This window comes from Microcaecilia unicolor, chromosome 7 (genome assembly GCF_901765095.1).
Source record: "Microcaecilia unicolor chromosome 7, aMicUni1.1, whole genome shotgun sequence".
Classification (NCBI taxonomy): Eukaryota; Metazoa; Chordata; class Amphibia; order Gymnophiona; family Siphonopidae; genus Microcaecilia; species Microcaecilia unicolor.
The window spans coordinates 297,891,138-297,905,662 of record NC_044037.1 but is presented as its reverse complement, the minus strand read 5'-3'; the positions used below and the strand labels follow the sequence as shown (position 1 = coordinate 297,905,662).

The 14,525-nt window shown below is 42.1% G+C and overlaps 1 protein-coding gene across 1 annotated transcript in view; it reads left to right on the top strand.

The window, feature by feature from the left end:
- Window positions 1-14,525, top strand: part of MAP3K2 (mitogen-activated protein kinase kinase kinase 2) — a 98,626-nt gene that overhangs the window by 45,314 nt on the left and 38,787 nt on the right. Inside the window, exons 6-7 of the mRNA XM_030210493.1 lie at window positions 8,156-8,269; window positions 10,995-11,094. Coding sequence (XP_030066353.1) covers window positions 8,156-8,269; window positions 10,995-11,094 — 214 coding nt within the window. The remainder of the gene's footprint in view (window positions 1-8,155; window positions 8,270-10,994; window positions 11,095-14,525) is intronic.

Here is a 14,525-nt window from a genome sequence, read left to right as displayed (position 1 = left end):
TGTCACCTGGGCTGCCATCCACTACCTTCTGAGAGACAGAACCGGAACACAAGCTTGCCGGCACCAGCCACCCCCCCCCCCCCCCCCCCCCCCCCCGGAGGCTGGACCTGGGGAATTTTGCCTGCCCTCTACCCCCCCCCCCCCCCCCCCCCTCAGCGTCCCTGGGCAAAGAATTTTGAAAAGAGAAAAAATGTGGAACTTTGAGCCAGCCACATTATTATAAGTGTGCAAAATAGGGAAGAAAATTGAAAACAAAAGAGTAAATAAGAACAGCTATGCTGTACAAGGCCAGTGATCCATCAAGCACATCATCGGGTCTCCAACAGCCATTCTGTGTCACATGGAAGCATCCAGTGAGGAGACAGATTCTATATTGATCACTCCTAGTAAAATAGGTTCTATAAAATTAGGAGCCCCAATTTTTCTTAGTTAGTAAAAGCATTATGAATCTGTCCTTTGCAGTTTACTTGTAGGACTGACTGTCTTTGTGTCTGGGGTATAAATACCCTTTTTTTGTTACTCCTGGTGGAATTCTGTGCAAAAAAAAAGAAAAGTTTTCAAACTTTTGCACACTTAATTCCCCCATTATAAGGGATGGCATCTCCACCCAGGCATGAAATACTCCCCCTCTAGCACTACAACCGCCACTGCCACCACTAGAGTGGTGTATGTGTACCATTGCCCAGGGTACACACACATATACCTCATTAACCTTTTTCCAGCCGTCTCCCATACTCCATTGACTTTTTCCAGCCGTCTCCCATCAGCCTTTTTTCCACCCCTCCCCTCCCACACTTCACCTTTTTTCCAGCCATGCTTCCTGCTCCTTTACCGTCCTGAGCCTGATTGTTTCTTTGAGCCTTATGGGCCTCCATACTGCTGTTTTGGCTTTGCCGGGGCAGCGGTTCCTCTTCTTTGCTACAATGGAGCAGTAAGCGTGTAGGAGGGAGGGGATGGAGACAGCAGGAAAGGGGAATATCTGTGCTGCAAATGCAGACTGCGCAGATTTCTGTGTGGGAAAGGTAGAATTCTGTTCAGCCTGTGGAAATGGGGGATTACATAGTAAAACATAGTAACATAGTAAATAACGGCAGAAAAAGACCTGAACAGTCCATCCAGTCTGCCCAACAAGATAGTCATTTTACATGGTATGTGATACTTTATATGTATACCCAAGTTTGATTTGTCCTTGCCGTTTTCGAGGCACAGACTATAGAAGTCTGCTCAGCACTGTTCTTGTACTAAAAGTTCTGAAGCTAACATTGAAGCCCCTTAAAATTTACACTCCAGCCCATCCCTGTCAATTCAGTCATGATCAGGGCATAGACTGTAGAAGTCTGCCCAGCTCCTGTTTTATTTTCCAGTTACCGGTGTCGCCACCCAATCTCCGCTAAAATTCTGTAGATCCATTCCTTCTAAACAGGATTCCTTTGTGTTTATCCCAATCATGTTTTAATGCCATTACCGTTTTCATTACCACCTCCCGTGGGAGGGCATTCCACGTATCTACCACCCATTCCATGAAAAAATACTTCCTGACATTACTCCTGAGTCTTTCCCCCCTTCAACCTCAATTCGTGCCCTCTAAGTTCTACCACCCTCCTGTTTCCGGAAAAGGTTTGCGTATTAATACCTTTCAAATATTTGAACGTCTGTATCACGTCACCTCTGTTTCTCCTTTCTTCCAAGGTATACGTGTTCAGGTCAGCAAGTCTCTGCTTGTACAGCTTGCAATGCAAATCCCATACCATTTTTGTAGCTTTTCTTTGCACCGCTTCCTGTCTTTTTACATCTTAAACAAGATAATGGCCTCCAAAACTGAACACAATACTCCAAGTGGGGCCTCACCAACGACTTGTAGAGGGGCATCAACACCTCCTTTCTTCTGCTGGTTTTATCCCTCTCTATGCAGCCTAGCATCCTGGTCACAGCTGTCGCCTTGTCACATTGTTCTTCACTTTCATATCTTCTTGCACCAACACCCCAAGGTCTCTCTCCTGAGTCGAGCTTACTAATCTCTCCCCTCCTATTCGGTATCTCTCTTTTGGGTCTCTGCACCCCAAGTGCATCACTCTACACTTCTTGACATTAAATTTTAACTCACTATAATAAACTTGGGTTCAGAATAATTTATCTTTTTTTATATATATATGTATGCACTTTAAAAAAATGCTAAAGTGTTTTAAATTGTTTTAAATGTGCTCAGACCATACCGTTTACACCCATTATATCCCCAAGAGGAATATGTGGTGGTGTCACAATGGAACCATCATTGCACATGTGATGTTCCACCTCCTAATATTCGTGTATGTACATACAGCTGAGCCCAAGTAGATCTTAATCATCTTAAAGGGAGTTATTTTGATGGCAAGATTGGAATGGATGAATGATATGTGATTTTAATGAAGCACAAGCACGAGCACAATATACCCCAAGGGAAGTGAAATAATTATGTGAATATGTGTGTATATCGCATTGTGGGTTGGTTTGTGTAAGATATGTGGGGGAAGTGAGATCAGGGTGTCATAAATTAACATATTCCTCCTTTAGGTTTAAACAAACGTTGAATTGTATGTTTTATTATCCATGTATCAGAAGGTAATATGGAATGTACCATAATTTATGGGCGGAGGTTTGAGCTCAAGTCTAATAATATTTAATGTAAGTAGTTTATGACCTATACATATGTATTATAAATATACGCATACACCGGTGATTAAGATCTACTTGGGCTCAGCTGTATGTACATACACGAATATTAGGAGGTGGAACATCACATGTGCAATGATGGTTCCATTGTGACACCACCACATATTCCTCTTGGGGATATAATGGGTGTAAACGGTATGGTCTGAGCACATTTAAAACAATTTAGCATTTTTTTAAAGTGCATACATATATATATATATTAAAAAAAAAAAAAAAAAGATAAATTATTCTGAACCCAAGTTTATTATAGTGAATTTAAGGTTTAACTTGGTTTGTTGGATTTGTTCTTCCTGATTTCTTGTAATTTATTAAATTTTAACTGCCAGACCCTCGACCATTCTTCTAACTTTTGGAGATCCCTTCTCATTTCTACTCCCTCCAGGGTATCCACTCTATTGGCTATCTTTGTGTTATCCGCAAAAAGGCAAACTTTTCCTTCCTTCCTTCCTTCCTTCCAACCCATCATCTATATCTCTCACAAATATATTAAATAGAATAGGCCCCAGCACCGACCCCTGAGGAACTCCACTGCTCACTTTCTTTCACCAATTCTGTGCAATGTGGAAGGACAGATGACAGAATTTAGGATTTTGCAGACTTCGTTAAACTTTTAAATCCTGCTGTAAAACCTTTTTCTTGAGAGAGCAAGTGTCTGCATGAAATATGTTTGTTTTTCACCATTTGTATACAGCACTATCCTCTTTACGGTTCACAATGATTACATACGTAATTCCATAAAATATACAATACTATTAAGACAAAGACTTAAAATATTATCTCTTTCTCAAACAGCAATTACTTATCCAAGCTATAGTCTGTGTGAGTTTCTAATATAAAAACTTTTACATTTCTAAATTAAAAACTTCTCTAAATAAAATGCCTTTATATGTTTCTGAAATTGTGCAAAACTTTGCGTTGCGCAGATATTGTCAGGAAGCAAGTTCTAATTGTCCCCATCCTCTGAGCCAAAAGTGGAAGCCTCCATCCCAGTGGTGTAGCCAGACAGCCAATTTTGGGTGGGCACAAAATTTTCATTGCCCCGCCCTACCTGCACCTCAGAATATAAATACTTTAGCTTAATGAGGGATCGTCAAGCTCTGTCAGCTAAAGACTTCCTCCAAAGTTGGCCAGAACTCCCTTTTACCAAGCTTGGCAGGCAGCATCAATGTTCCTAAGCGGCCGATGCTGGCACCCTTTGCATGCTTAGTTGTTTGTATCTCAAGGATGCTGTCGCCAATTGGAGAGCTTGGTAGAAGGGAGTTAAGGCTGCCGTTGGAGGATGTTCTTAGCTGGGGACAGTCAGGGCCAATGCTAGACAGAAAATAAAGGAGGCGACCCTTTCCGATCCCCTCTCCTCCTTGCATCTTCCCCCCCCCCCCCCCCCCCCCCTCCCTGTGCAGAATCTTTCCCTCTATATTCCTTATTTCCTCCCACCCTGCAGGCTCCTCCTTCAGGTTCTTCTCCATTTTGCTGAAGTGAGCATGTACCAATGCAGGCTATAAAACGCTTGTAACTAAAAACTAACACACTATAATAATACTGTAGTAACTATAACAAAAAAAAAACCCCTTTAATAATTTGTGTATCAAATTTTTGACAACATTATAAACTTCTTAGATGGAGTGTTTTATATAAAATTGCTCATTAAAACATCCCCCAAAATCCTAATCTTTTTAAAAATTCTTATAAAACAGTGAAACACCAGTGGTAAAAGGCTTGGATGTACTGCAAAACAAAAGAGCAATACTGGTCTGCCCAACATTGTTACAGCTTAAAGCAATTTCTCTATTTTGAAAGAACTGCATTTGGTGCTCAAAATAAGCCAGATATTCTTACTGCTGCAATCAGTAGCATGGCCAGACCACCATTTTAGGTAAGCATAAGCACAAAGTAGGTGGGCACAAATTTCTCTCTGCCCCCACCACTTGCCTTCTCCAAAAATATAAATATCTTAGCTGACAGGGATCCCCAATCCATGACAGCTGAAGACTACCTCTACCTGTGACCAGAACTCCTATCAAGCTCAGCAGTTGGCAGCACTGCCCTGAGCCACTGCTGCTTGCACCTTGCACTTGCTCAGTTTTTGTGTGTGCAATGAATTGTTTACAAAATAGATCACCACTGAATTTTGTTCACTCCCATAGGCTAAATTGTTCTGAGATTGAAAATCCACCACGATTCCCACTTCAGGCACAGCCAGCGCCTTGTGACTCTGGGCAAGTCACTTAACCCTCCATTGCCCCATGTAAGCCGCATTGAGCCTGCCATGAGTGGGAAAGCGCGGGGTACAAATGTAACAAAAAAAAAAAAAAAAAGTCAACTGGCGAATATGATCACCTCACAGTACAGTTAGTAGTACAACACTGATAATATGCCAGTAGCAGTATTCAAAACTGTTTACAAAAAATCAAACTAAAGGTGCAGTATGCATTCTTGTAGTCACTCAACTTACTACTACTACTTATAATTTCTAGAGCGCTACTAGACATACACAGCGCTGTACACTTGAACATAGAGACAGAGCTTACAATCTAATTATGACAGACAAACAGGACAAACAAGAGATAAGGGAATATTAAAGTGAGGATGATAAAATAAGGGTTCTGAAGAAGTGAATAAGGGTTAGGAGTTAAAAGCAGCATCAAAAAGGTGGGCTTTTAGCTTAGATTTGAAGATGGCCAGAGATGGAGCTTGACGTACAGGCTCAGGAAGTCTATTCCAGGCATATGGTGCAGCAAGATACAAGGAACGGAGTCTGGAGTTAGCAGTGGAGAAGGGTGCAGATAAGAGAGATTTACCCAGTGAACGGAGTTCCCGGGGAGGAACGTAGGGAGAGAGGAATGTAGGGAGAGATGAGAGTGGAGAGGTACTGAGGAGCTGCAGAGTGAATGCACTTATAGGTCAATAAGAGGAGTTTGAACTGTATGCGGAAACGGATAGGAAGCCAGTGAAGTGACTTGAGGAGAGGGCTAATATGAGCATAACGACACTGGCAGAATATTAGTCGTGCAGCAGAATTTTGAACAGATTGAAGAGGAGAGAGATGGCTAAGTGGGAGACCTGTGAGAAGCTAGTTGCGATAGTCTAAGCGAGAGGTGATAAGAGTGTGGATGAGGGTTCTGGTAGTGTGACATACTTCTTGTGTTTTGTGAGACATTTGTGTCATGACACATAGGTTAAGAACCACTGTAGTATCGTTTAGTGAATGAGGGTTCTTTTCGTAGGTCTGTGGTTCTTGACCTGCTCCTTGAAACACCCAGTCAGTCTGAATTCTTAGGAGGATTTGGTGGCTAATATGTTACAATAATTGTGTATAGTCCTTCCATCAGAGACACTAGAAGATATAGAAAGGTGCAGCTATGTTGGTAAAAGTTAAAAGAAAAAAAAATGTATATATAGTCAAGGATATCCACAGTGAATATGCATGAGAGATTTGCATGCACTTCCTCATTTGTATGCACACTTCTCATACATATTCATTGTGAATATCCTGAAACAAATTGGAGAAAGTATTTCTTCACTCAACGTGCAATTATACTCTGGAATTCGTTGCCAGAGAATGTAGTAAAAGCAGTTAGCAGGGTTTAAAAAGGTTTGGATGGCTTCCTAAAGGAAAAGTCCATTGACCATTATTAAAATGGGGAAAATCCACTGCTTATTTGTAGTATAAGTACTGTTTTGGGATCTTGCCAGGTACTTGTGACCTGGATTGGCCACTGTTGGAAACAGGATGCTGGACTTGATAGACCTTCAGCAATACTTGTCTATATAAATAATTCTCACCTCCAATTCTGAAGCTCACTGTGTGGCAGGGAAACACTGAAGCCCTGTACTGTTGTAGCCTGTCAGCACCACTCACTCTCACTCATACACCTGCCCTCAGCCACGCCCCATCCGGACATAATTTGCAACCCCAACGTTCTAATGAAGCCCCAAGCTCCACCCACTGCCGTGAAGGGTTTGTTCGTGGTGGTGAAGCCTCTCCACTGACCATGTCTCTCTGTCACGCCCTTGCGTCGAACGTGATGACGTCGAGGGCGGAACAATTTCGGTGAACGAAATGAACGCAACGGCAAGGGAGGAGTAGGGAAACACGCTTCCCTAACAATGAGTTACACACTCACCCCTCCCTCCCAATGCAACACACCCCCTACGCATTACTGCCCCCTGGACCCCCCTGCCGCGACCCTCTGGACATCACCCTTTCCTCCGAAAAACCTCCCCTGAAGCCTTTGCCTACCTCTGCTGACGAAGACGAACTTCTCTTCTCGCCTGCGGGCGCGTGGCTTGATGAAGGAGTATCTGTCCAAGTCTCTGTGCGTGCATCTGACATCAGACGCACAAACAGAAACTTCAACAGATGCTCATTCAACAAGGAACGCCCTGCAGCCGAGAAGAGAAGTTCGTCTCCGTCAGCAGAGGTACGCAGAGGCTTTGGGGGAGGTTTTCTGGAGGAAAGGGTGGTGTCCAGAGGGTCGCGCCACGGGGGGGGCCAGGCAGTAACGCCAAGGGGGGGGGGTCAACTCTGTGGGAGGGGCGTGAAGGGGGCCTTGAACTGGGAGGGAGGGGGGTCTGCAACTCGGGAGGGAGGGAGAAGGAGGGACAGAGGGGGGTTGGGAGGGAGGGAGGGGGGCATGGAACTCGGCAGGGAAGGAGGATGGGTGGGGATTTCCCTTGCTAGCGCCCGTTTCATTGCGTTTCGAAACGGCCCTTTTTTACTAGTGTACTTATAATAGACTGGATGGATATACCATGAAGACTTAGGTGAGGATCACTGCAGTACAGTATACATGTTGAAGCCCTTATATATCGTTTTAAGGCTTGTAGTGTAGAGCAGACTAATTTGGTGATCTATCTGGTCCACCTTCGTGTCTGTATCCTTTTGGTGGTATACCTTTCCGAACTGGACATAATACTTTTAGGTGAGGGCTTATCAACAGCTTGTACAAGAACTATCCCCTCTTCTATTTTTATTTAATTGGATGGTTCATTTCTCTATGCACCCTAGCTCTCTGTTGGCTCTGAGCCTGCCACTGATCACACTGTTTTGAATCTTGAAATAATCAGATTTGATAAGTGATGGTCTTCAGCTGATCAGGTACCTTCTTGACTTTCCCCTAAATGATACTTATCCAAGTGTATAAAGCCCCAAGCTTATTGAGGAAAGAGGCAACAATATATGCATTTATTCGGACTTAACCTTTAATGCTAATGTACATATAAATCCCCAAAGCACATCCTCATTGAAGTCTTAACCTGTGTTGATGAACATTTAGTGAGTCAAGCAAAAAGTAGCTGATTTGGTTAAGGTACCTTACAAGACTGGAAAAGGAAAATCTTTGCATAGCTGAAAGCTGATTTTTAGGTTACCATTAACTTGGCACTTAAATATGTGTTAAATTGCCTTCCAAGTCAACTACCTATAATTTTTTTCCTCCTCTTCTAGCTTGTGATCCCGTTAACAACACAGGACGATCTGGACAAAGCCATTGAGCTTCTAGACCGTAGTGTTCATATGAAGAGCCTGAAGATATTGCTAGTATTGACTGGAAATACCCAGGTATGGATATGAACGTTTTATCCTTTCTGGGTCCATGGTTGTTCTTTGGTTATAATTTGCTAGCATGAAGTTAATACATATTTTCTTAGAATATGATGGTGGTCTCATCTTAGAACGGAAATCTAATTTAAGAAAACACCCAATAAATGTTTAAGGTATTTATTTTTGATAATGTCATGTTTTTGTGCTGTGTAACATTTTACAAATAAATTTGAAAGGAAATTAAATTATCTAGCCAATTTTTGTAAATAAAATATTTTTAAAGCATCCTGTGTGCAAAAGAAAAAAAGATTTTCTTCTTACCTCTTGCTGGTCCAGCAATGTCAAGAAAAGTTCAGCTTCTCTCTCTTTGGGCCTAATGCAGAAAAGTACTACAAGCTGAGTCGAATGGTATACGCACACGTTATTGGCAGAGCAAGCACAACGGGCTTGAGAGTGAGTTTACAGTACAACCTCAATTGGCCTTTGCTAATCCAACCATTCGGCATATCCGACAGACACCCCCCCCTCCCCCGATGACGACATTGTGTCTCTTTCCAATTTCCTGGCATAGCACAGAGGGAAATTTTGCACCTGAGACAATTTGTTTTCCAACCCGGGACTCTGCTTAGCAAAACAGCACTGTTATGACCTGGGACCCTGCTTTTACAGCCCATGTTTATGCATTGTTTGAGGGATTATCATTGTTTCCCGTAGTATCTGACTTTTTATTTATCTGACAATGGGTCGGTCCTGTTTACGTCGGGTAGTGGACACTTTACGGAACATGGCTGCAAATTGTAGTAAAATGTATGGTAAAGAGATCATTAAGAATTCTGTGACCACTCAGAAAAAGAAACAGTGAGATTTGTACACACAGCACTAGAAATGTTTTGCCAGGTTCAGGACAGCGTAAAAAGAGGTGCTTGAGAGGATTTTAGCACATGGGTTTTTTCTCTAGCTACAAAAATAAACGAAAGACTGCACCTGTTCAGCACCTTTTATTCATTGCCTATCATTCGCAAAGTAAGCAGTAAAGTTATTTAAAAAAGTGAAGCGATGGGTTAGAATAGGACTTGGCTTGGGATTCCTATATTGTTTCACTTCGCTGTTGTTCAGTCAGACTTGATCTGTTATATGCTTTGTATTGCTTGGGATATTGAAATGAAAAAAGAGAAGCAGAAGTGCCAGGGAATTTCTGCGCTTGTTGTTCAGCACCTATCATTTGCAAGCTTTTTAATTATATGCTTTATGTTTGAAAATTTGCCATCGGGTAGCAACCTTAGAAGCGCAAATATATATGTGTGGTTTTACTTTTTGTTAGCCCTCATATGGAAACCAGACGTGTGCAGAAATTTTGCTGTTTGTGCATAGTCCTAAAATTATGCAGATCTTGATTTGAGCACTTTTAATTATGCGCTGATTAATATGCTCATCTGCTGTAAACTGTTTTGTAACTCTGCCAATCCATGTATGCGAAGGAACAGTACAAATGTTTTTCATTGCCACACAATATAGCTATCAGTACCACACGAAACAAATGTGCACATGTATGGTCCCCTCTTCCTAGTATCAGCATGATTTTGCCACACACCTAGCTTTCTGTACGCTGCAGAATATTTTCTCAATCACGTTATATAACCATCTTCTGCTCGCAGCTGTGTTATGTGGCTTTCTGCATAGGGCCTGCTGTTCCTCCAGTTTATCTCCATAGCTTTAACAGATTCACTGTTTCTCCTATTCTTGACATTTGTCAGGTCAGACTAAATTTGTCGATTCTGAGACCATGATTATCCTTTGGTTTTTATGTCTGTATTTTGTTTTATTGATGTCTTATTTAATTGTTCTCTGTTTTAGACTGCATGTTGCTTGTTTCTTTGGAGGATTTAGTGACTAATAAATTGTATCAGATCTTCCCATCCTCCATACTAGAACATATAGAAGAAGAGAGTAGTTGTATTGATAGATGTTAAATAAAATTTACATTTAAGGAAAACTGTCTTTTCTAATTTAGGTTCCACCAGCGCAGACTGTTTTAAAATGTAGTGAAATGTCAGAGTGAGAAGTATACAATAAGTTATTCATGGTTAAAGACAAATTTTGCAAGAACCCTGTAGCTGAGAATATTGAGTATAGGAGTTTTCCTATTTAACATGTGATGAAAATATGTACAGACTAGAATTTCCTGTAAACTTATTTGCCTACTAAAACAAATTACGGTTTTCAGGAATTCTTAGCTAAGTAAATCAAGATATTGCAATGAAAAATCTTGCTGGTGTATCATGTAGGTACCAAACGTATATCTAAAGCCTAAATACAGCACAAACAGCTGTAGCTTAAACTCGGAGATATTTGAAAGAAAAATGCCACACAAACTAATGGAGTCTACTTTCTGGAATGCACATGGGTACATATGTTCATGTGTATGTATGTAGATTCCAATAAGCATCCCCCTGATAGGATGTTTCTGACACTGATATATAGGTGTGAACAGGTTATCAGAGGTGGCCTCAAACACACAGACGGGGCAATCTAATAAGCCATCTATCCTCTGCAGAGTAGGCTAAAAATATAAGAAATAATGACTAAGACAATAAGGTAAAGAGACTGAGGACTAAGATCAAGATGGGAACAAGTGGAACCGAGAAATTTTAGTACTTCTGCTTTAAATATTCTTTCATACTATGCCATTCATTTTCAAAGCGAGTCTCTCTTTCTCTCTCTCTCTCTCTCTCTGTTTCTATAGGCTTCCAATTTATGTAACATGAAAGCATTGCCATCACTGGAAGATTTAGATAATACAGTAATTGAAGGAACAGAGAAAAATAATAGAATATCTTTGATAGGTAAGTCACGCTGCTAATTTTAAACATGTTTTCTTTTATAATAGTATTCAGATACAATCCTAATGGGTCAAGTCTTCAGAATATCTACAATATATGTTTATGAAATATATTTTCATATGTTTACTGTTAGAACTAAGCTTATGTTTTTAAATAGGTTACCCACTAAGTAAAAGGGTATAACAAAACAATTAATTTAGGTAATACGAGATACTTGAAGATGTCTGCTCTAAATAATTAGTGATGCCAGTTATTTTCACAAACTGTTATATGTACTTGTATGATATTTTTTCAGTGATCAGTGTTGTGTACTTTTTACTTCCTGCTATATTGTTCAGGGTGGCAAGATTACATTTTCAATAGTATCTGCTTTTTATTTTAATTTATAGTATTTTACCCTGTTAATACTTATTTTTCACAGATGAAAGACTTGGATGCCATGCATGTGTACTCTGTTTTTCAAGCTGAAGTTCAAGTCCATTTATTTATTGTGCTGGGTCCGTTGCTTTTTAATGTATTTATAAATGACCTAGAGATGGGAATAACTAGTGAGGTAATTAAATTCGCCGATGACACAAAATTATTCAGGGTCGTCAAGTCGCAGGAGGAATGTGAACGATTACAGGAGGACCTTGCGAGACTGGGAGAATGGGCGTGCAAGTGGCAGATGAAGTTCAATGTTGACAAGTGCAAAGTGATGCATGTGGGTAAGAGGAACCCGAATTATAGCTACGTCTTGCAAGGTTCCGCGTTAGGAGTTACGGATCAAGAAAGGGATCTGGGTGTCGTCGTCGATGATACGCTGAAACCTTCTGCTCAGTGTGCTGCTGCGGCTAGGAAAGCGAATAGAATGTTGGGTGTTATTAGGAAGGGTATGGAGTCCAGGTGTGCGGATGTTATAATGCCATGGTATCGCTCCATGGTGCGACCGCACCTGGAGTATTGTGTTCAGTACTGGTCTCCGTATCTCAAAAAAGATATAGTAGAATTGGAAAAGGTACAGCGAAGGGCGACGAAAATGATAGTGGGGATGGGACGACTTTCCTATGAAGAGAGGCTGAGAAGGCTAGGGCTTTTCAGCTTGGAGAAGAGACGGCTGAGGGGAGATATGATAGAAGTGTATAAAATAATGAGTGGAATGGATCGGGTGGATGTGAAGCGACTGTTCACGCTATCCAAAAATACTAGGACTAGAGGGCATGAGTTGAAGCTACAGTGTGGTAAATTTAAAACGAATCGGAGAAAATTTTTCTTCACCCAACGTGTAATTAGACTCTGGAATTCGTTGCCGGAGAACGTGGTACGGGCGGTTAGCTTGACGGAGTTTAAAAAGGGGTTAGATAGATTCCTAAAGGACAAGTCCATAGACCGCTATTAAATGGACTTGGAAAAATTCCGCATTTTTAGGTATAACTTGTCTGGAATGTTTTTACGTTTAGGGAGCGTGCCAGGTGCCCTTGACCTGGATTGGCCACTGTCGGTGACAGGATGCTGGGCTAGATGGACCTTTGGTCTTTCCCAGTATGGCACTACTTATGTACTTATTGATATACCGCAGGTCAAAAAACCTGCTTGGCATTTTACAATTACAGTAAAAATATAGGTGAGAGAAATGAGAGAATCCTAAAAAGTTACATTGGACCCAGCAGAAAAAAAATATACTAAAGAGAGAGTATTCAGCACTCACATTGATCCAGAAACATCTGTTTTGTCTCAGGGTCAAAGGGCCTATTTTCTGGGGATATCTAAAGCTGTAAGGCTAATAAGTGATGATCAGAAAATAAATTAAACTTTTAAAATTGTTCCTAAAATGAGTTAAGGAAGGTGCTAATCTGAAGTGCAATGGAAGGAGCTTTCCACATGTTTGGTAGTGTCTAATCCAATTATTGTGTAAAATGGAATTACCATTAAATTCTGATTTAAGGATCAGAGAGTAAAGAATTAAAAAAGCGGGCAAAAAAACAAGGCAAGCAAGCCTGTGTTAAGTAACTTATCAACCAGAAGAGTTTGAATTTAATCTTTGCTGAAATTGGCAACCACTGTGAGCTAGTGAGGTCACATGATCAAATGTGTTGACTTGGAGGCAGATGCACTAAAGCTTAATGAGCCTTTAATGACCGTCCAACGAGGAAATTTTGATCCGTTGCATGCATCAAAGGGCTTTTACCGAGGAAGCTAGCAGCTAACGAAAACGGAATGGAGATGAGCAATTAGTGTAAAAACCCCATTGAAACGAGATGCACTAACCTTTTCCGATTGCCTTTATGCAGGAAAAAGGCAGGAAATCTAACGAGAGGTGTGGACCTCTCGTTAGGACAGCTCTGTGCCAGGAAAAATCGTAAAGTGAAAAAATAAACTTTGAGCCAATCCCAGCACATTAGCAGAGCTAAAAGCGCTGTGATTGGTCCAAAGGACGTAGCATTACATATGTCCAAAAGAGCTGTGTTTAAGCTTAAAGAAAACGTGTCAGAAAACACATCAAATAAAAATAATAAAAGGATCCGGAGGGGGCAAGGGCGCTCATCAGGAGCGTCCTGAATGGATGGCCATGCCCCCCCCCCCCCCCGCTGCTCCCCACTGTCCGCCACTTCCCCCCCCCCCCCCCCCACACACGAGAGAGCGAAATTCTAGCAGCCCCGGTCCCCCTCCCTTCCTGTTCTTCTGTTTTGCAAAAGCTAACTCCGCCTCCCATCATTCCTCCGCCCCGTGCACCCCCTCCCGCTGCTCCCCACTTTCCACCGCTTTCCCATGCACCACGAAAAAGCGAAATTCTAGCAGCCCCGGTCCCCCTCCCTTCCTGTTCTTGTGTTTTGCAAAGCTAACTCCGCCTCCCGTCATTCTTCTGCCCCGTGCCCCGCCCCCCCCGAGGTCGACTACGCCGCTCCCCCCTCCACCGAGACCCCCCTCCCTATTACCGACCCGAGCAGCGCCTCTCACCTCTTTCTGAAGCGCTGCACGGGCAGGAAGATCTGTTGTGTTGGTCGCAGAGTCTCCATGACGTCTCTTCTTCCCTGGCTTAGGCCCCGCCTCCTTCTGTCCAAGGCCTTTTCCTCTTAACTGTTGAGATCTGCCTTGTGGATTTTAAGGCTGTGTTTGAGGCTGTTCTTGAATCTGAGGAATATTTACCGTATTTTTCGGACTATAAGACGCACCGGACCATAAGACGCACCTAGGTTTTAGAGGAGGAAAATAGGAAAAAAAAATTTCCTTTTTCCCTCCTCTAAAACCTAGGTGCTCCGGTGCGTCTTGTCCGAGTTCGGGATAGTCCTCTCCCTACTCACGTCACGCAATGTTCCCTGGTGGTCTAGTGACGTTGGGGCAGGAAAGAGCCCCCTCTTTCCTGCCCAGCGCGCTGCTCTCCATCCTCCTGTATGCTGCCTGACGGTCTTGGCGAGATTCAAAATGGCAGCCGAGAATTGAAGTCTCGGCGGCCA